We start from the raw sequence: 19766 nt of genomic DNA, 5'->3' as shown, positions 1-19766 counted from the left end.
GTAACCCTCGTGTGGGTTACGAGTGTTAGTAACTCTCGTGGCCCTCGTGAGGGTAACCCTCGTAAGAGTAACCCTCGTAACCCTCACGAGGGTTACGAGGGTTACTCGTGGTTACGCCGACGGCGACGCCGCTCAAGCCTGGAATGGGCACCTAAGGGCTGCGCTCTAAAAGGACAACCTGGAACAAATAAATATAGCCAAGACAAGATTGATAGACCGTCGCAATTGAAACGTGAGCTTCTCGCAGTGGTGTGGCGAAAGCAAAACATCTTTTCCCGCATACCAGAATGTCCACGATTTAAGACGGTGGTGCCCGCATGGAAAAGGTCTAGAGAGACCTCTGCGTATTATGGGAAGGCACGCTTCAGATGGAAGCACATGTCGGTTCTGCGGGAACCTCGTAATTGTGCGTGCTCGACGGGGCCTATAGAATTTGGCGAGTTAAAATTACGGAGACTGTGACGGTATTGCGCAATGTCTTGTCCAGTTGATATAGATTTTGCTTGGACCTCGCATTTTGTTTTCCCTGTCTGCCCCTGCACCTTCCTTTGGTTGGTTCGCGATTAAAGCTAAAGCCATAAGTGTGTGCATGTTGCGTCGCATTGCGGGCAAACGGAGAGCTTGGCTTTGGCCCTTTTGTTTCTTTGCAGGCAGTGATGGATTGCAGCAAGGAAGAGGTGTCTACCTTCCTTCACTCTGTGCTCAGCTGCGAAAAAGGGGGCATACCTCTTTCTAGGCTGCAAGGTGGGTTCCCCTCTCAACTCGGTCGGGTCCAAGTGCGCTCGTTTACTGGGCCTTTTGCCGTTCACTCGGCTCCTATAAAATTGCCGTTTGTCGGTGACCAATCGCACGTAACATTCGCCAAGAACTTTCTCGGAAAAATGAGTGGCAGTGCACGAGTGCTCGTGGTGGTGCGGCACTTTGCAGCATATGCTGGGCTGCCTAGCGACCGGGAAAAGCGAGAATTGTTTGGGAAATTTTAATTACTGGGAAAAATCAGGGAATTGTCAGGGATATTGTCAAAAAGCGAGCCCAGTCAGGGAAGATGAGCAGGAAACGCCATAGAGTGATCTGAGCAAAGGCTCGACGTCTTGGAGGCAGAAAAATAAGCAATAAATTTTGCTTAGTGCGGAACGAGAGGCTTTGCTCACCCGATGTAGAGTATGCTACCCGATGCAAAGGGAAGAGCCGACAAATCCAGTCCAAGCCTTGGATTGGATTGAATTGGATTTAGGACACGACACTAGGCTAGATTCAGTTAGAGCTACTAGATTTAGTAACAAATGGGAAAGTCGCACACCGTAATTTAATCCAAACCTTAAAGGGAGGGTGCAACTATTTCCGAACTTCGGTCAAACATTTCTGGAAGTTGCCCCCTGACACTTCTAAAGCAAAGAACAGAAAACCGATTTCGCCTGCGTGTCCTAGTTGTTGTGTAAAAAAAGGTAAATATTGTCATTTCGGGCACCCCTCAACTCACTCCCAGCCTTCAGGGTCACACCTGGTCCCCTTCCTAGTGACGTAATTCGAGGTGAGGTTCCCGTGTGCTCTCTCGGAGGACGCTTCCTCTCCCCCTCTCTGCATACATTAGCGGGCGGTATGCTGCAGCTTAGAGCCGAGCGAGGTCACGTAAGCTTTTCGCAGTAGTTCCTTCGGCTGCCACTCGCGGCTGCAGGGGGTGGAAAAGCTAGACTTGCTTTACGATTATGCAGCGGAATCGCAACATTTTTTAATCAAGATGTTTTCCGTATTCTCTGGGACACGATAAATAACGTAAAAATGATGACATGCAAATTCTTATAATCTTAAAATCGTTGCACCGCTCCTTTAAACCGAAAGTGTGCATTGGTGGCCATGCAACCATTCGGTTATTGACGTGTATGGTTGAGCGTCATGTTTTTATTGTGTTTCCGGAAGTGGCCCCTTCACTGACGATGTCGGCGGCAAGAAAGTGCTATTTTAATCCGGACTGGACGAACCCGAGTATTTTGGAATATGCAACATGGATTAAGCCCGTGCAAAATGATCCTCACAGTGCTCAATGCCTTGTGTTGTAATGGTCTTATATATTTAACCGCCTCTACAGTGGTCAGGGAATTTCACCTGAAATTGTCAGGGAAAACCTGGAAAAGTCAGGAATTTGCTAGACACCCTGACATTTTCAGGGTGTCTAGCTTTTCACTGTCATTCGAAGCCTTTGGGTTGTGCACCCTCATAAAGGCAACATTTGGTCACTTTCCACATTATTCTGAGTCATGTAGTTCTTACAGGGGTGGAATGGCTGTGCCATTTGCGCCATTTTGTGCCAGACGCATTTGTCTGCGCCATCCTGCGCCATTTTGCGGAAACAGCGCTACAGCCAATACTTTGCGGCATTGTGCTCCAAATCGCGCAACGTGCGCCAAAATAATTATATTTTGTCTTGGTTTCGGTTTTTATTGACTCCATTGGCAACAATGAGTGCGTTTAGCTTGGTCGACCTTGTAACTTTTTGTTCCGTTCATATTTCCTGTGTATCCCGAGTCGGAAGCACGCGAAAAAACTCGGGGGTTGGATTCGAAGCACTACATCACCTGCGACTGGACTGTTATTCTTCAACCATAAGCGGTTAATCAAGTCGGCCGAGGTGAGGTCGAGTCGTTAAGCGTCAGATAGCCTGAGGCTCTGCGGCTTGGGTTGCGGACGTCAGCCAGATGAAAACACATTAGCAAAAGATTCCTTTTAGTGCTTCACCGTTAGAAGTTGGAACCACATTCCTGCAAGATAAATCGTGATTTGATTGAACAGAAACGCTGTTCGATCCGAATCCTTGCCGGCCAGCAGCTCTCACGCGAGCGCTAGATCTGTGCGGCGTACTTTAATCTTGCTCTGGCTCATCGCTTCGATTATGATAACTCCTTTAATCGTAGTCTGGTGCTTTGATATTGAGTTGTGCAATAGGATAAACTCAAAATTTGTTGCCCTGTTCCTCCGCGCAACTGCACGTCCGTTGCTTCCGCTTGTCACATGGTTCGCACGTATAGTTACTATGTCAAGCAGGTGTGGGTCGTGCTATAAACAGTGCTGGTTCGCATTTTGAGCAGCTGAAAGCCACTCAGAAAACATCAAGGACACTATCTTCAAAAACATGTGGTACTTGCTTGTTGGTTCTCACTACGGCCAAGTTTTTGCACCTGTTACACTGTTATCCCATCTAGCTAGGTTCCTAAACACTCATGCTCATCTGTGGTTCTAAGCACAATTGAAATTGCTCCCGAAGACACAAGCTAAAGTGCAATGAAAACTGATTTGAGCTGCTCCTAGCCTGCTCCCGAACGTAGTTTTAGCTGCTCCCAGCCTGCTGCAAAACAGCAGTTGCAGCTGCTCCTGTGGCTGCTCCCAAGTACATTCGATGAGTTCCACCCCTGTTCTTACGATAGTCGGTGACAAGTCAAGAACGAAGTGGAGGCTCCTCCCACCTATTTCCACTTTAGTAGAGCGAACGCTGGAGAGGAGGCGACCTCCTCTCCACCGTTCAGTCTGCTCAAGTGGAAAGGGATGGGAGGAGCTTCTGCTTCGTTCTTGACCTGTCACCGACTATAGTGATGGACCAAACTTGTGGCGAATAAAAAATTCGAAGCCGATTCTTGGGATTCTGCAAAGCCCAAGTTTTGCCGAACTTCTCTCAACATTCGGCAAATGGATGGATGCATGATAGTGGCTATGCATTGTTGCTAGACCTAAAATTATTTTTTGGGTGCAAAAAGATTTTAGGTTTTTTATAATGCATATTGACAATTATTACTGAATAAGGTGATATTTTACGATGTAATTGTATCGGTGTAAGTTTTGTGTGTTGGCACTTTTACACTCTCTTTTTGCAGAAGTGGTGCAACAGCAAGGTTGGGTAGTAGCGGGGTGCGGTCACAATATGCGAGTTTTAGTTTTGAGGCCTCGTCAGTGCAAGCGTACAGGCAGGCAGGCAAAACCAGTGTGTACATTGTTAAAATAATGACGATAACACTGTGTTCTTACTTTCCCTTTGAGTTGCCGTTTTGTGCACAAAAATGAATGCAATGGCTGCTGAGCCTTCACCAAAAGAGAGAACCATATTATTCTAAATATGCATGGTTTTCGATTTATGTCACTTCAGCTTTTCATGCCTGTGTGTGCGTCCCATATTCACGACTTGTTTTTTCATTTTAAAATGCCGGTTTCTGACGTTAGGACACACTTCTTTTCTTGGGAAGATGCGCAACGTCGAGCATAATAGTTCTGTGTTTAGTTTTATGCTGATAGATCAAAATCACAAAAAAAAAAAAACGCTAATTAAAACGCAGTATTTTGTTTTGGCACATACTACTCGTGAGCCTAAAACAGGATTGCCATAAAGGTGAGGAGTGCCTTAAATTACTTGTCAGTCAATGTTGCAACTACCTCGTTATATCGCTGGAAAGACTAAATGAAAATCGCATTATTCAGAATGTTCCGCATCATTTGTCACTTACACAGTGGACTGTGTCAATCCCTGGTCGATTTTCTGTCCTTGAGGCAGAAAATAATGAAGAGGACCACACTCTCGAAGGCTGACAAACACACAGTTATCATATTTCCTACTCCACACCTCGCTGTAACTGCTGGTAGTATACTACACTGTATGATGGCGTTCATTTGCAATCCATGGCACCGTCACGTTTTCGTGCATTCGCAGACGTTTACCAAATTTTCGCCGAACTTTGCCAAATAGGAAGTTGGGCAGATTCGCTCCATCACTATCAGGGCCCCCCCAACATCTTCCGGGAATTTCCCATTTCTGTACACAATCGAGCAAGCGCGCTCCCGCTGCGCCTGTCCCTGAGGCATTCTTTTTTTTTTTTTTTTTTTAGCTTTGTTTTGGGCTTTTTGGTTGTTGCAGTGTACAAAGCCAATATTGAATCATATCCAATCCAAGAGGTTGCTATGAGAACTTGAGTTTGTCACGAACCTGCCCAGTTTTGAGTTTTAGATAGTTAGACGTTTTCCAACTTTCAATGTCATGTTCGACAAAGGGTACGACTGAAAATAAAATTTTGTGCACATGCCGAAAATGAAGAAAACAACAAAATCAGTTGACTCCATTTGGCGGAGGGAAAGTGCTATATTTGTTGGGTGTATTGGCATCACTGGTTCACGTTACTAACGAATGCATTAAAAGCACATATTTTCGCTTTTGTAGGGTGTAAACATTTGTACTCATTTTATAAAATATAAAATAAAGTACTTCCTAAAATATATTTTTTCCAAAATTTGAGATATGTGTGTAGAAGCCGGGCAACACTGTCCATAAGTCGAACTTCTTCCAACTTTAGTGAAAGTTCTAGGGTTCGGCGAACCAATAAAACCTCAAGGTTCCAAGTTAAAATCGAGGTTCGACAAAAGTTTGCAACACCCCTAACGAGAATGCACCACCAGTCATCGCCGCCATTTCCTTAGTAGCCATGTTTTCTTTGTTCGCCAAGCATCCGTATACGGTGCAGAAGAAACTCCAAGTTGTGGATTGGCATTGGAAGAATGGCAAAAACGTCCACCTGACCTCTCACCATTTCAAGTTGGACCGTAAAAGGGTCCGCCAGTGGGACAAGTACGAACTTTTGCTGTAACACAGCTTTGGGAAGTCAAAGGTAGGACGCAAATTGAGCGAGGGTCTTCAGTGAAGAGGTTGACGATACCTTGTAGGAGTTCTTAGAGTGCGAAAGGAACTCTAGACGTGCGGCGAGGAGGGCGATCTTCACGAACGGCCGTCTGACATCAATGTCCCCGAAAACCCCAACGAGCTGCGGACCGAGGGCCTGGACCTCATTTTTAGATCTGAGGAATTGTCTTGTGGCTTTGGTAGCGACTGAGGTGAATGCCAGGATTTGTTTTTTGGGTTGAATATTGATTGAAGTAAATAAACGTTTTCAACAATGCAGGCTATAATGCTTTTTTCACTTTTACTGGCCGCCATTTTGTGGCCCCCATCTTGACTCCTTGAATACCAGCTGAACGTAGAGCAAACGCGAAGAAGAGGAGGAAACAACTGCTGGACTATCAGCCTTTTAATGAAAAACTTGAGTTTTTCATTAAACTTTGCTTTTCCTCTTTGTTCAGCTGGTATTCAAGGAAGCGTGTTGAACCAACCAGCTCAGCTCCAGGCTGTCATGCCACCTTGAATTCTGGGCCCAATCCAAATAAGTGCCCCTCTATATCTATAGTCAAATTATTTAAAAATTTTTTTTTTTTTTGGAGGGGGGCATTTGGTCGGTATTTTACTGTAGTTCTTACCCTTTAAAAAGGGTATCGACGTAGCTCGCATAGTGATGCGTGTTTTAAAAGTGTCTTTATTTTACGCTTACCACACCAGAAATGTTGGATGGGCGCAGTCGATAAATGTTCAGTGTTGTTTCCATGCAGTTTTGGCGCACTCTGTGTCTTCCCCCCAAAACCCGATGCAATCTAGGGTACTGGATGTTTTTTCCCCAGAGGAGTATACAGTGCTCATTGGCAGCCCCATTCCGTACAAGAAGTTTGGCTATGACACCCTGGAGGCATTCATCGGGAGCATTCCCAATGCGGCCACCATTCGCAAGTGAGTGGCTCCCACCCCCTTCTTCCGAGAAGCCTAAAATACTTCACCCCTGGATAAAAGCGCTTGGAACACAGTGAAGAAAATTTAAAGCCAGTCATAACGAATTTTTGGTTGCAGGAAAGCTCGGCGTACTTTTGTGCAAATGTTTGGATAAGTACTTTCAGTAGCTTTCCAAGTTTGCGATTAGGTTTCAATTACTGCAGCTTAGTTACGTCTTGGAGTAACTTGTGACTAACTTCTATATACTTCTCAAAATGAGGTCGACTGATGCTCAGATTGATTAGCCTTGCGGTGAGTGCTACACGCGATGGCCTTGAGCTGAACGCAAAACAAAAGTATATCGATATCTTTTCACGTCGCAAGTTCAAGCGTTGGCCAGTATGTGCAGCACACCTGGACATTGTGCAGCACCTAGAAAGCTGTAACTGTGACTAGGTCCATTTGTTTGCGTTTTCTCTTTAGTAACGTTATATAGTGATGCGAACCTCCCGAGGCTCGACTCAAAAATCTTCAAACCCAGAAGGATGTCTGAATTGGAGAAGTCAACCTTGCGGATGCAATTAACCTGGCGTAATTATTTCCAAGCTGCAAAGTGCAATAGCGTTTTCTAGAGAGACACATTTGTCTCTAGAACACGGCCGTTTGTGGTGCTACTCGGTGCGTTTGCGATACGTGTACACAAAATACGTGTACACAAACCTTGCCGTCGGATGGCAGCACTTGGCTCAGTGTGGCCATGCTGAGTGCACGGCCACCACGTGGAAGGGCAACTAAGCGATAGGGCCCGAAATGGCTTTCTCACCTTTTCTGGTTAGAAGCTATTTTTTCTAGATTTATTCGGCATCCCTTTATTTCAGTCCATCCAGTTTGCCGAAAACACAGACCTCTAATGGTACGGCGCAGAAATATTCGTATAGCCGGCACTTGACATATTCGAGCGGGTTCGAGAACCTATTGGAAGGTGTCTTTGACCGTGTCCGAGTGTCGGGGGTGTTTTTGTTTTAATCGAAAGAGCGTTCTGTGGCAGGCTGTCTCGCATCCCCCACTTGCTGTAGCGTGTGCCCGTAATGCACGCTCGTAATGGAAGAGTGGGGCGGGGACCCGAATGCTGCTCGGGCGCAGAAACGTCCGCGTCTCCTTGTGGCCTCCGGTCCAGCCGAGCGAGCACATATGTCGAGAGGGCTTGCGGGGAAAACACGAGCGCCTCGTTACCAGAAAGTGGAGTCGAGGCGAGCTTTTGCATTTTACTCCTTCCTTCGGCGGGGCTTTGTTTCTGAGAGGACATTCGCCCCATTGATTCATAAAGTATGTTCTAAGTTTGTCCGCACAACGTTATTGTGATCCGGAATCGTCAGGGAATTTCGAAGCATCCGCGAAAGTCCGGGGACTGTCGGGGAAGTCGTCAGAAGATCGGTCGAGCTGCCGAAATGGACCGAAGCGGGAAATTCTGACGCGTCCGTTTCACCAGATCAGACGCACCCGAACACCATTGCGTTCCCTTCTCGAGCAACGGTTGGCAGATTTAATGGAAACGTTCCGGGGGAAAGCGGGGGAGGCAAGCAGCTGGTAGGCAGCCCGGTGCGTTGCGCATTGCTGCTGCAACGGTGGAGGTCTTTGTGGGAGACCGGGGAGTCCCTCGCAGGCGTTCCCGGGACACGGTGGTGGAGGCGGTGACGAAGCCGTCCACGGCCCACATGGCCCACCTGGTGGCCGGACAGAAGGCGGCGGCCAAGGACAAGCCACTCCTGGTGGGCTCTTCTTCCTCCCTTGATCACTGCCCTTTCTCACTGGTGCGTTGACCACGTCGGAGAAAGTGGTCCCTCGATTGGCGCAGAAGCGTCGCCCGTTCTGTCACATCCCCCGGCAGACGCCCGTTCTGCTGCAGCTCGCCCTCCAGCGGGACACTTCTGGGGGCGGCTCGCTTTCTCTCCCTCCTTTCTTGGGAAACTCTACGCCCGACTGCCGGCGACGTACAAGAGGGTGACGCTCGGGCCTTTGGGATTTGTTGGCGTTTGGGGACCACTTTGGATGCGTCGTCAAACGCACCAGTTGGAGACACCGTAACCATTACTGCGCGTTGACTCAACAAATGGGGGGCTAAGGATGGGAACAGAATGTGGCAAATCATTCACGCTAGCCGAAAAAAGGAAAAGCGGAGAAAGAAGGCGGACGAGAGGTCGGGCACGTTTGTTCGAACTGCTCGAGTGCTCGCCGACTCCTTTTCATATGGTGCGTGACAGCCATAATTCCGCGCAAAATGGTGCCTTAAACTTGGGCAAAAAACGAAATTAAACTAAATGACTGGCATTGCTTTAGTGGCACGAAATATGAAGTCAAAGTGAAGGCTCCGTTAAAACTGACTTTAAAGATGCTACCAGCTGCTCTTTAGCGGGTGGCAAGCGGGTTGCCTTTTAGTCGAGGAACACCGGTGCAGCACCCCCCGACATCGCGTCGTGGTGAAGCTGTGGTTGATTGGTTGTACCGCAAACCGCAGCATTACGAAGATGTTGCGTCTTGCCGCACAGCTGATGATCGGTGTTGCCATCTCTCTTGCAGATACCGTATTTACTCGAATATAAGTCAACCACAAATATGGGTTGATGCCTTTGTGTTAAACTCGCCGAGAATTAAAAAAAAATGTAATTAAAATTAAGCTCGACTTTTTTTTTTAAAAGAAGGGGGTAATTTTTGTTAAAAGAATGAAACAAATCTTTATTTACGGTGCTCTCTGCTAAATCAAGGGTGCAATGCCTGGAATTTCCTGACACGTCATGGTCGTCAGGAGCTTCGTCCGCTTCGTCGACGTCCGCACAAATTTCCAATAATACCTCACTGACACCGCTGCAAAGGGCGACAACAAGAAACAAAAGAAGGTGAATACGTGCGCTCCGACAATCAGCCAAATATAGAGCCACTAGCACCGCTACGAGCCGCCGCGTGCAACAAGAAGCGCCACGGTGAAACCTTCATATTTTCCACCAGGGGAAGAGCAACGGAGGGAAGGGGGCAAGGTGCCTCCTCCTTTCCCCCTTCCATCGCGTGGGGAGTGCGTGAGCGGCGCCGGCCGTGGCAGTTGCGGACAGGCACAAAACCCAGCACTCCAGGGATGCGCTGAAGCAGCGGCCTGCTGGCTGCTGCTGTTTCGGTGGTTTTCGTGTGCCAAAAGCTTTCTGGAATCGGAAGCAGCGCTACGGTGATGCCGGCTCGGTGACTCGTTAGCTCTATGCACTCCTTAGGGTCGTGATAGCTTCATTGGAGGTTGACCCTTCATTTTTGACAACATTTCCGGAAAAGCTTGACTTGTAATCGAATAAATACGGTAGCTTGGGTTTTGCCGTAGACGCCCAAAACCAAACTTTGAGCCGCAATATTTATATAACTACCGCAATATTTATATAACTAGGCGCGATATAAAGAAAAAAGTATACCTCGTAATTCGACGACACTGGCTTAGCTGAAAACAGTTGTAATCCCAAATTGAAGAATATTGACTGGAGTTCCCCTCGAAAAAAGAAACTTTTCAGGTCTGAGTTGGTCGCACCTCCTCATAAACGATCGTTTTCGCAAAAATATTTGCTTAAAAGTATCTCGCGATGTCGGTACCTGTTCCTTCTTGACTTTAGACAGAAGGCGGGTATTGGGAGTTGCACAAAGAAAAACACGAGTGGACGAGCAATTCTCCAACTTCATTGGGGCAAAACCTTTTGTCTGCTTTCTTTCTGTACTACTTTGTCTTTGCTTTGCCACGCTCCTAGTATTACCCTTCTGTATTGGGACATAAACGCCATTGGAGAGTGCACTGAACAAATGAATTATGCCCGCTTCTGCCTTATTATAAGTGTTTTGTTTTCTATATATTGTATCTGTGACGGTGGTTACACATAGTAGATAGACAGGTGCACGTCTCTAGTAATTTTGACTCGCTGCAATCTGTTTTTGCCGTCTGCGGCATTTTCTATTGCTTTCCGTCGTACTTGTTCTTTGGCGGGACTGATATCAAGGGTTAGTTTTGGAGACATGCTGACAATCTGAGATGGAGTGATGGTGTACTGCGGTGGATCTGTTAATTTTATTTGCATCACTCTCGTCTGTGAAGCTGGGTTATTTCCAGGGCCAGCAACTTTGCTAAACCTGAAGTATCGACGGCTGGGTCTGAGTTGTTTCGTGCGCGCTGCAATTTTATAGCCAAGTGCAGAGCAGATGCAGCTGGAAATAGACCCCGAAAAGCAACTTCCCGAGCTTTGGATACGTCGTCAGAAACCTCGAGCAACGTTTTCGTGCCTCGTTGCTGGCTGTGCCGTCATTTGTGATTTGGGGTAAAGCTTGGGTTAACCGGCAAGGATGCCCTTAAGCAAGGAGATGGCCCAAGTGTCGTCGATTCCAGAGCGTCGCTCGTTTAAAAGAGCACTAAAGTGCTTTTTGAGATGCTCGTATTGTCATCACTCAATCTACGACCTCTAAGCACACTAAAGAAAAAAAACGAAATTACATTCATGCGCGGCCAATTTGCGTAATATAAAAGTGATCAAAGAAGGCGACACTTACCGTTGTCACAGAACAACAGATGGCGCTACCGAACCTCGCTGAATCTGGTCGAACGACGGACGGCGCTTGTGGGCCACTCGCGAGCGATGGTGGGTTTTTGCGTGGACGAGCGGGACTGGTTGTGAGGTCATTTGTTGCCACACATGGGTAGGGCACCAAACACACCGGTCGGCTGACAGGCAGCGTCATTGTGGTTTGCTCGTTGTACCCACACGTGGACGTGGCCCCCTCGCAGCGCCCCGGCCGGCACCCGGCACCACGGCAGGCGCCGAGCGTGCGGTTTGCGTCGTACCAGAGCCTCCTGGACGGACAGGCGGGGAGCCCCGTGCGCCCCGCCGGCAGCGCCCCCCTCAACCCGGCGTCCAGGCAGCCCGTCGTCCAACGCAGGCACAGGGGCCTCCCCCAGCTGGCAAGTCCCCCTCTCTCGATTCTAACGCCCCGGAGGTCTGGAATTGACGTCACTGGACATAACTCCAGCAAGGGGGTCAGTTGGACTAGTTTGCGATCGTTGAACACTATGCAAAACGACGCTCAAAGGGACAGGACACACACGTGCTAACTCACAACTGAGTCAGCTGGTTCCTCTTTTTTTTCTTTAATATGCGCTCCTTTATAGGAAACCTGTCGAGACAGTAATTTTACTATACGTAAAGTTTGTTGTTGAGTATGTGTACAACTAGTTTATTGGTAAAGGACGCTAACCTTTTTCTATTTTGTTTTGGGCATAGGTTTGCCCCATTAAACGTTTAGTTTCTTCAGTTATTCGCCGCCTCATCATTTGTCCTTCGTGACAATACAATGCTCTTGTTGTTTCTCACCTAACATATTGTCATCTCATGTGGGTTGCAGCTAGGAAACATAACATTCTTAACCTCCTTCGTGCACAGAAAAAATCAATTAGAATATTAGCAAATCTCGCATGGAATGAGAGCACTGCTAATTATTTTCAGCAGTTAAACATCCTAAATATATCTTTCCTTTTCAGATCTGCCCTACTCGCAAACAACGCCTTAATGATTAGATTTTTTAAAATCTAAACAAGCATCTCTTTAAAGTCATAATACATGACATGCAGAACCATGGTTTTTGTCGACATCTCGTATAACATACAGACATCAATCAACAAAACAAGACACAATCTACCTCACTAAATGAATTGATTCAATATCACGTCATACCTGAAGTTGTCTCCAAGTCCCACATAATACCCCTGTTTATGACGTTCACTGCCTCTGACGAACAAATTCTAACCCACACGTTTTTGGTTGACCACTGCTTGATTTTTCTTGTATGTGTGTAGATTTGTTTTTGTTGTTTCATTATTTTGAATGAGTGATTATGAAACATGTCATCAGTGCCCTCTCTGCCGTTTGTATCGGGGCAGGGACCTTGTGAAGTTGCTGAATGACTTTTTGTCCTTGCCCCTCTGCTCCCTGGAGAAAACAAATAAAGAAGTATTATATGTACATTTTTTTTTACCTTTTGCAGTTTTATTGCAGATTAACCTGTAGAGCTTGACTGAACGATAATTTTCGTGCTTAAAATGAACCTAATGCAACTTTATTGTAGTGGAATTTACTATTTGCTTTAGTGGTACCATACCTAAAACAATAATTGGCAGCCGTTTCTAATGTCCTTCATCAATCGGCACCTCATTGCGGTGCCTGGTGTTTCTAGGCGCAGTTGAACGGATAGTTGCGTCTTTAAGCAAATCTGCCGTGCTATTGGTGAGGTTGCATGGAAGTGGGAAGGCAAGTTTAGTTGAATCCTAACATATTATCCAGATTGCATGAAAATGAACGGCATGCTCCTCTCTCTGCTGCTCCAAAATAGCTCGAACCAGTCTCATCACCGTAAATTTGCGAACACAGTATAGACCACTTACAACGTAACCGCTTACAATGCAGGACCGGGTATAACCCGGCTTTTTTAAACCACCGTTTCGCCTCCCATAGAACTCCATGTAATTACATACCGCTTAAAGGGACCATGAAATGACTTTTTTACTTTTTCCACGTAACTTTTACAATAAACCGTCAATGTTCACTGAATGCCGAACAGGCATCCGTTTTCGTCTCGGTTTATTAACTTCTACACAAAAAATTAATGAAATATCGACTTTTTCTTGACCGCAAAACAAGCCGTGACGTACAATGTTTCCGGAACCGGAAGTTCTCTCTGCAGTAGGAGATGGGAGCGTTAGCGAGTTGGGGTGCGCCGGTGGATTTTACTGCGCCGATGTCACCGATGTATTTTCTGAATCGGCGCCTCTCATCGCCGCATCGCAGCTGAACGAAATTCAATGAGATACGTTGCGCTACAGCGACAGCATGGGACTAGTCCCATACGCCGGTATGCCTGTTGGGAAGTGCAGATGGGAACAATTTGCCGCGGCGTTTTTCGCGGTCTCGGAGATGCAGGAGCGAGCCGACGTTAAAAAAGATACGTTTGAACTGTCAGCAAGAGCCACGTAAATACCTGTTCACACTCGGAGCGGACGCGCGCGTTTGATGAAGTGCTGTATTCGCGCTGTTGGTAAGCGCTTCGGGACCGATCTTTTACAATTGCAACTCGATACTGACGCGACACTCGGCAAAGAAAGGTTGGACCGGTATTGCACGTATACCTCCCACGAACTGTTACAGCTCGACAGTGACGTGCAGTCTGTCAGAATAAAAATGGCATACCAATAACAAAGTGTACATACCGTGCTACGAAGGTAATCCATACAGCGTTTATTTCAGCTCTATATCACACAAAACAAGGAGAGGATCGACGAGGGTCCCTTTTCGACGAGTGTTCGTCAACACTGCCTCGGAAAACAAGGGGAAGAGATTGACCTCACCTCTTAACCTAAAATTGAGGTCAGCGATCAAACTATAATACGGAAGGGTCCACAAGGGTAGCGCGGGCATATTCCATTCAGTACGCCAGCCGGTCGTAGGCAGACGGTCTTGCGACGAAGCAACGCTGCGCCGAGTCGGAGTGCCTGCTAGGCCTATATTCTGAGAGTTTCGTCGGAGCGGGATTCGCGGCTGTTGTCGCTCTTCTCGGGTGTTTGTGGATCCAGCGTTCTTGTTCGTCGTGGTTTGTTTTAAGTACATTTCTTTCTTGCTGCTTGAAGTCGGCACGCGCGAGATGAACACGTAGAAAAATAAACGTTCAGTCAGTCAGAGTTTTGAGAGGAAGGAAACCAAAGGAAATAACCGTTCTGAACTTGGCCCTGCCCTACTGCGCACGCGCAGTAGTTGCTTCGTTTACCACACGCGCAGTAGTTGCTTCGTTTACCACACGATAGATGGCGCTTGGCTCTCAGCATTATCAAATTTGGCAATTTTCGCCACACATCTCTAATTATGCTACAAAATGTGGATCTGAATATTATTTAACAAAACTTTTAGGAAACATTCGCCGGCTATTTATTGTTTACGATCGCGGTGCTGGTGAGGTAGGCTCTTACCCAATAGGCGATGTGGATTCGGCTGACGTGCACCGATTCTGCGTATGCATCGTAGTGAAAAGGCAGAGCTTTCGAAGGAAAGAAGTCGCAAAAGAGTCCAGTTTTCTTTTAAAAGTTCTATAGCAAATAATTTTTTTTGGCTCCCTAGTCTTGTGTTTTTGTGTTCCTTTTCACGCCTTTTACGACGTGCGGTGGATGAAATTCGATTTTAAAATCATTTCATGATCCCTTTAAAATGCAGGCGCGCGAAGGGAAACACCGGTTATAGTGCGGTTTCTGGAACAGCCCGCCGACCGCGCCGACCGACTGGCGCAGCGAGCACGCTTCCCTGTGCGACACTAGATAACGGCGCTACCGGCGCTACTAGCCGCAAGCGGCGCTCGCGAGGCAAGGAGGTTGCTCAAAGAAGCGGGGAGAAGCGAAGAGAGAGGCTTCAGTTGCCGTAGCGACGGAGGGACGCACGCACGTGTCATTCATGTGCGTGCGTCCCTCCGCTGCGTTGGAAACAACCGCAACGACAGACCAATCGCAGGTCGAGGAGAAGTGTTCGCACGCGTTGCATGCTGGTCGCGGGCCGGTTTCTTCTATCCGCAAATATGGCGTCGGTTGTGATCGTCGACGTAGACGGCGTGGTGGAAGCTCATCGTTCCGCGTAAAAGCGCTATCCTTGACTGTGAATTTTCGTTGTGTGTCACTATGATAACCCAGCACGTACTAGAAGGGAAGATCGACCTACTCGTGCGGCGATGTTGTGGCGGCACTCTCAAGACGGCAGAAACGCCCGTGTCGTCGTGTTAGTTTACTTCGACTACAGTGGTGCTTCCTGAGCATTTGTGTTTTCGAACATCGCCCGGATTTCTTATTTGGCGCATTTCATGCGTGTGCTCAAGTTGAAGGTATTACTGGCGCGTACTGTATAAAGGATGCGAATATTCACGCGTTTTCATCGCCGGAGAAAAGTGATTAGGGTTAGCAATCCTGAAGGCTCGCAACGTCCGTCCGCAACCCGCGACGCCGTTAAAAGGCTGCGCCAGGCATAAGTCACTTATTTCTTTCAAAATGTGTGACACACTTGAGAGAGAAGTGTACTAATCTGGTGAAATAAAGACTTTCCTCAAACTAAGCTTTATTGTTCATCTAACATAAAATAAATTCTTTTACAAAGGTAAGTTCTCTCATGGCATGTATTTTGGCCTGAAAAATTGATGTTTTGGTTATAGCGTGGTACCGCTTATAGTGCGGATTTTTGCGACTCCCGCGACACACGTTATATGCGGTCTACACTGTATCTCGTTGGTTGATTACGTGCTAGCTGTGACGTCCAATGAGTGGCAGGAATGCCGGGGAAGCTACATTCCGGGTGGTGTAGGAGGGGGACCACCGACGAGTGACCTTTTTCCCCGCCCGTGCAGAAGCCCGGTGGCCGGCTGGAAGTGGCTCCCCGCTTCCAGCGGCGCTCCAACGGCGTGCCCTCCCCCGTGCCCCCCGACAGCCCAGCCGGCCAGGATAGCGCCGAGAGGGTCCAGGGGGCCCCGTCGCCCCTCCCGTTGCCCCTCCCGTCGCCCGTGGCGCCCACCACACCCCCAGGTAGGCCCACTGCCCAGTTGGTTCCTTGCAAAGCCACTAGTTTGGGGATCCCCGATATTTTGAAGCTCCTAGAACACCTATTGGTCGATGGCCGGGGAAGCCCTCCCAGCTTCGATGCTGCGCTTGGCGAGAAAATACTGTAAGGCCTACAGACCTCCGAAGGAAGGTTCACCTAGGAATTGGGTCGGACCTTCTGGTGCTCAAACGGGAAATAGGCTTTGGGCTGGAGAGGATTGAGATTGCTCCAAGCGTGGCTTTTGGAACTGGGTCCAGGGGGTTTTCCCGGGCTCCCCAATTTCCTTTGCCGTAGCAAAGAGATTTCTAGGGTAACTATTTGAGCGGGTCTGAGCCCCCCACGGGTGCCTAACTGAAAATGCTTTGTGTTTTTCTTTTGGACGGGCGTGTCGTATTATTCTGCGTTCATCGACGAGAGTAACATGACGCTGTCGACTTTGGTGGTTTTATGCCGTTTCTATTCTTCACATTTGATCGTGCCATCGCGAGTGCTTTTTTAAGATTTAAATATTTATGTTTCACGGTTGTTATGGTCTCTTCCAACCACTGGAAGTGACGTCCGTTCTAGTTGTTGTGGGGCGTTTGTCGTCGATGTTGCCAAACCCTCGATGAAGATGGCCAGCCACCTGCGGGATTGGATCCTGGGCCCGCCTCGTACGAAGCGAGCACGCTAGCACTGAGCTACGCCGAGGCCTCTGGAAAAATACCACAAAATGGCCGACAACAAAGTGCTGTCGTAGCACCGTCAATGCCGAGGGCTCGTGCCAGGAGCCGCGCTTTCACGCTCTCCTGAGCAAAAAAGAAACTAAAGCGTCGTGAACAAAATTGAACAGATGCCACGAGAGGGCAGCACCGAAACATCTCGACACTAATAGGTACCTTGTCCTTACGGAAACGGTCGGGTGACCTCAAAATCCCTCTGGAGCCTTTTTGAACCGCAGGGAGGAGCAGCCGCATCCACTCTCCAACCGGCCCTGGCTTAGAGTCTGGCGGGCGACTCCGTGACCTCCGGCGATGCTCTTTTGCTGCGGGCTGTTCTCGCCTCTCGAGAAGATGGAGAAGCATTTCCTCCAGTTTTGGGTAGAACTTGGGATAACCGGCAACAACGACTTCAAACGCCAGGTTGCTCGAGGGTCGTCGCTCTCGAATGTAGCTTATTCGTTGCAAGGAGTTTGTTATGCATACAGTGTTCAGGGCCGGGCTTTCCTAAAAACAAGTGGCAAAGAAAGTGCAACAGAAAAATGTGCCGTGGAGATCCTAATTTTTCGAGAACGCCGTCCTTACTTGGGCCGAGGCGGATGTATCGACCGCAGAGTGGAAATAAGACAATAAACTTGGGAGCGTGTTGGTTATTGGACGAGGATGACAGAAAGAATGGCACACCTAAAACAAAGGGACGAGGGACACTTTTTGAAAGTGTCCGTCACCCCTTCGTTTTGACTGTGGTATTTTTTCTGTTGTCTTTGTGGAAATAAGAGTCTCACAATAACTGAGAATTTGTTCCTTCCAGTAAACAAAATTTAGAGCGATCGACATAGTTGCGGTACAGAAAGTGTCTATTACGCTCGCAAAAGAACCAAAGTATACGATGCCTGTCACATTACACGAAAGCCATCTTGATTTCGTACTGTCGGAGGAAAAAAGGAGGAGGTCAAACTTGTTTTGTAAGGAGTCGACGGGAATTTTAAGGAAGTTAGATGTATCTGGAATTGGTTATTGCTGGGATTGGTCGATAAAGCTTTTTCGATTCGCGAGGGGGGCGCTTGCTCGATCGTGTACAGAAATGGGAAATTCCCGGAAGATGTAGGGGGGGGGGGGGCACTTGCTCAAGTGAGGGTGCATGCTCGGTATTCTATGTTAGGTATTTAAATGTTAGCTTTAAGGCTCAGTTTGTCCACTTTGTGTTGAAACCTTTCATGTATAAATACTTGAATACCTTCCGTGCCCACTGCGTATCATCTATTTCGGTCAACCTTTGTTCAAATTTCAACTTACTACAGTGTAGACCGCATATAACGTATGTCGCGGGAGTCGCGAAAATCCGCGCTATAAGCGGTACCGCGTTATAACCAAAACATCAATTTTTCAGGCCAAAATACATGCCATGAGACAACCTACCTTTGTAAAAGAATTTATTTTATATTAGATGAAAAATAAAGCTTAGTTTAAGAAAAGACTTTATTTCACCAGACTAGTACACATCTCTCTCAAGTGTGTCACACATTTTGAAAGAAATAAGTGGCTTTTGCCTGGCGCAGCCTTTTAACGGCGTCGCGGGTTGCGGACGGACGTTGCGAGCGTTCAGGATTGCTAACCCTAATCACTTTTCTCCGGAGATGAAAATGCGTGAAAATTTGCATCCTTCATACGGTACGCGCCAGAAAAATACCTTGAACTTGAGCACAGGCATGAAATGCTCCAAATAAGAAATCCGGGCGATGTTCGAAAACACAAATGCTTAGAAAGCACCACTTTAGCCGAAGTAAACAAACACGACGACACGGGCGTTTCTGCCGTCTTGAGAGCGCCGCCACACCGCCGCACGAGTAGGTGGATCTTCCCTTCTAGTATGTGCTGGGTTATCATAGCGACACACAACGAAAATTCACTGTCAAGGATAGCGTTTTTACGCGGAACGATGAGATGAACGCCACAACCGACGCCATGTTTGCGGACAGAAGCCGCCGGCCTGCGATTGGCATGCAACGCGCGCGAACACTTCTCGACCTGCGATTGGTCTGTCGTTTTGGTTGTTTGTTTCCAATGCAGCGGAGGGACGCACGCACATGAACGACACATGCGCGCGTCCTTCCGTCATTATGGCAAATGAAGCCTCTCTCTTCGCTTCTCCGAGCAACCTCCTTGCCCCGCGAGTGCCGTTTGCGGCTCGCGCCGTTACCTAGTGTCGCACAGGGAAGCGTGCTCACTGCTCCGGTCGTCGGCGCGGTCGGCGGGCTGTGCCAGAAACCGCACTATAACCGGTATTTCCCTTCGCGCGCCTGCATTTTAAGCGGTATGTAATTACATGGAGTTCTATGGGAGGCGAGCCGGTGGTTTAAAAAAACCGCGTTATACCCGGTCCTGCACTATAAGCGGTTACGTTGTGAGTGGTCTATACTGTAGTTGCCTTTCAAGAGACGACCAGCCCATGCCCTGCACTCCCTCATTGGGTTTCTTTCCATGTGCTCCAAGTGCAAATGTGACTACGCTTCTTTGTGGAATTTCTAATCCCGATTGAACCTCTGGTTCTAAATCTTTATCCGCTGCAATTAGGAGATAAAGAACTAGAACCACAGAAAATGGTGAATGAAAGCACAGTTACACTCGTTGGGTGACAGTTTGTACGTAATGTATTTACTCGCGGAATGAACTCACTTTTTTTTCCGAAAAATCTATGCAAAGTTGGGGGGGGGGCGTTCATTACGCGAAATAAAATTTTTGTGTCCGTAGTTGCTCGCATAATGAACGGACCTTTTATCCTGAAAAATCAAAGTAACTTCTTATCTCTTTGCGAGCGGCGCCCGACCCTGTAACCAAACTAAACTGTGCAAAAAAAAAACAAAAAAACTTTTC

At 47.7% G+C, this 19766-nt stretch overlaps 1 protein-coding gene across 1 annotated transcript in view; it reads left to right on the top strand.

The window, feature by feature from the left end:
• The window catches only part of LOC8031263 (tudor domain-containing protein 7A), a 142138-nt gene that overhangs the window by 12095 nt on the left and 110277 nt on the right, over positions 1–19766 (top strand). Inside the window, exons 2-6 of the mRNA XM_040212490.3 lie at positions 651–744; positions 6481–6586; positions 8229–8334; positions 11367–11540; positions 16004–16178. Of these exons, the coding sequence (XP_040068424.1) occupies positions 657–744; positions 6481–6586; positions 8229–8334; positions 11367–11540; positions 16004–16178 (649 nt within the window). The 5' untranslated portion in view covers positions 651–656. The remainder of the gene's footprint in view (positions 1–650; positions 745–6480; positions 6587–8228; positions 8335–11366; positions 11541–16003; positions 16179–19766) is intronic.

This window comes from Ixodes scapularis, unplaced genomic scaffold (assembly GCF_016920785.2).
Source record: "Ixodes scapularis isolate PalLabHiFi unplaced genomic scaffold, ASM1692078v2 PGA_scaffold7__128_contigs__length_106722199, whole genome shotgun sequence".
Classification (NCBI taxonomy): domain Eukaryota; kingdom Metazoa; phylum Arthropoda; class Arachnida; order Ixodida; family Ixodidae; genus Ixodes; species Ixodes scapularis.
Note: the sequence above shows the minus strand (reverse complement) of the source record. Positions and strands in the feature narration are given on the sequence as shown.